Source organism: Halyomorpha halys, unplaced genomic scaffold (assembly GCF_000696795.3).
Source record: "Halyomorpha halys isolate HHAL.00 unplaced genomic scaffold, Hhal_1.1 Scaffold384.1, whole genome shotgun sequence".
In the NCBI taxonomy this organism is placed as follows: Eukaryota; Metazoa; Arthropoda; class Insecta; order Hemiptera; family Pentatomidae; genus Halyomorpha; species Halyomorpha halys.
The window spans coordinates 111,583-113,495 of NW_027107790.1; the positions used below are offsets into that span (position 1 = coordinate 111,583).

Consider the following 1,913-nt stretch of genomic DNA (forward strand, 5'->3'; position numbering starts at 1 on the left):
TATATATATTTTATCTTTATAGTAACACCTACACTGGTGCAAAATATACACATAGATGTGCTAAAAATAAAATTAAATAACCATAAAATTGATCTGAGGGTGTGGTTATGTATGACAATATCTATGGTCAACAGTATCTCTATCATAAGAAAATTATATAAACTAAAATTACCTATTACAAATAATTTAGTTCAATTATTGCATATTTAATAAAAGAATCATATGTAAAAGATTAGAAAATATAATTTCTCTAGAATACATATAGTTTTTCTAGGAAATATATCAAAAATATAGACAAATAAAAGAAAAACTATAATCATTAATAACTCACTTGTGGTATCTATTAAGTCGTGGTTGTGATCTGAAGATAAAAATGCTTGAACATTATGACCAGACATGTCACTTGATTTGAGATAAGTATTTGTATTTTCCTTCTGTGCCCAATAAAGTTTTCCATGTAATGGATCTACAGCAAGAGATTTTATTTGATAATCCTGCAACAGTATTTTATGTGTTCCTGTAATCTTATGAAAACAGAAGAGTTTTCTAGAAAGTAAAAAGTGACTAAAGTAATATCCTCTTTTTTAATAAATGGTTTGGTTAAGTCGTATAAATTTAAATTTTGTCCTTAATATTGTTATTTGCCATATGACCAAGCTAAAGCAACCATATAAGCAATTTTTAGAAAGAGTTCAACAGTTCTCAGGGTTAGAAAAACGTTATTTCTGTATTCAATGGTTTTTCTAAAATATTCCTAAGCCACCTCTCCCTGCAATGGACTATGTGTCCACAAAAACTCTCACTGAGTGCGGGAACTTCCAGGAAAAAATTTAAATATCAGCTTTATTTACTTTAATTCTTTTTTAATTTTCTTAAAACTTTATCTTCCTCTATGAATAGTTGACTTTTATCTAGTGAAGACTGGGCACAGTACATTAGTGTATCACATTTCTCAGAGAAAAGGTCTTGATAGTAGCACCTAAATTTGTCCAAAATAGCGATGGCTTAATTTACAGTGGTACTAAGTACATTTCTATGAGCTTTAAAAAATACAATTAAAGGTTCTCTCTTTTCGGAAAATTAAAACTTTTCAATTAATTCTTTAGCTGCACAGATTTATCTATAAAATCTAAATGTTCTTATAAAATGGTATGTTCCTAGAAGAAAGAATCTTTAATTGTATGTTTCATAAAGTAAGTAGCATCACTGTGAAATAAACCATCAATATTATTCATATTGCTCATTAGCTTTTTCTTGTGAAAAACTTAATGGTTTGGTGCTTTACATGTGGGGGACCAAGAAGGGAACCATGGCTTTCCATAGCTTTTTCTTTTTCACAATCTGCCTAATGGTATCATCCTACTACTTCTTGTGATTTCCCTTGCCATTGACTTTTCTTATGACACAAAACTAAGGAACTAGTAGAGTGCATTTCATAAATTATTTCATTTCCACACCAAATGTTTAAGGAGGTGTAGATAGTTGACCGTAGATTACTAATTGGAGAAGATGATCAGAGGTGCAGTCAGAAAAAAAAAACAACATAAAAACAAAAAATTATTTATTTATGCCGACGTTTCGACCTGATTTTCAGGTCTTCATCAGGGCTATAGGGCTATAGAACAAAATGAGATAACAACAATTATTTAGAGATAAAATTGAAAAGAAATAGTATACTAACAAATTTAGAATTATACAAAATATTCAATAGAATAATACAAAATAGTTGATTGATAATAATGAAATTAGACTGTAGCAGATTGATAACAGTGAAAGATGAAATATAATATTATGTAGGAAAGAAGATATGTAAGAAATGTCCAAAAAACTGAAAAATAATTTGGATCTACATATTGAATAATATGACAGAAAATGAAATACATGAAACAATGGGTGACACATATATATATATA

General features: G+C 28.4%; 1 protein-coding gene across 3 annotated transcripts in view; it reads right to left on the bottom strand.

The window, feature by feature from the left end:
• Positions 1-1,913, bottom strand: part of LRP1 (LDL receptor protein 1) — a 273,932-nt gene that overhangs the window by 110,640 nt on the left and 161,379 nt on the right. For all 3 annotated transcript variants that reach the window (XM_067046122.1, XM_067046121.1, XM_067046123.1), the window contains exon 33: positions 332-494. In XM_067046122.1, coding sequence (XP_066902223.1) covers positions 332-494 — 163 coding nt within the window. The remainder of the gene's footprint in view (positions 1-331; positions 495-1,913) is intronic.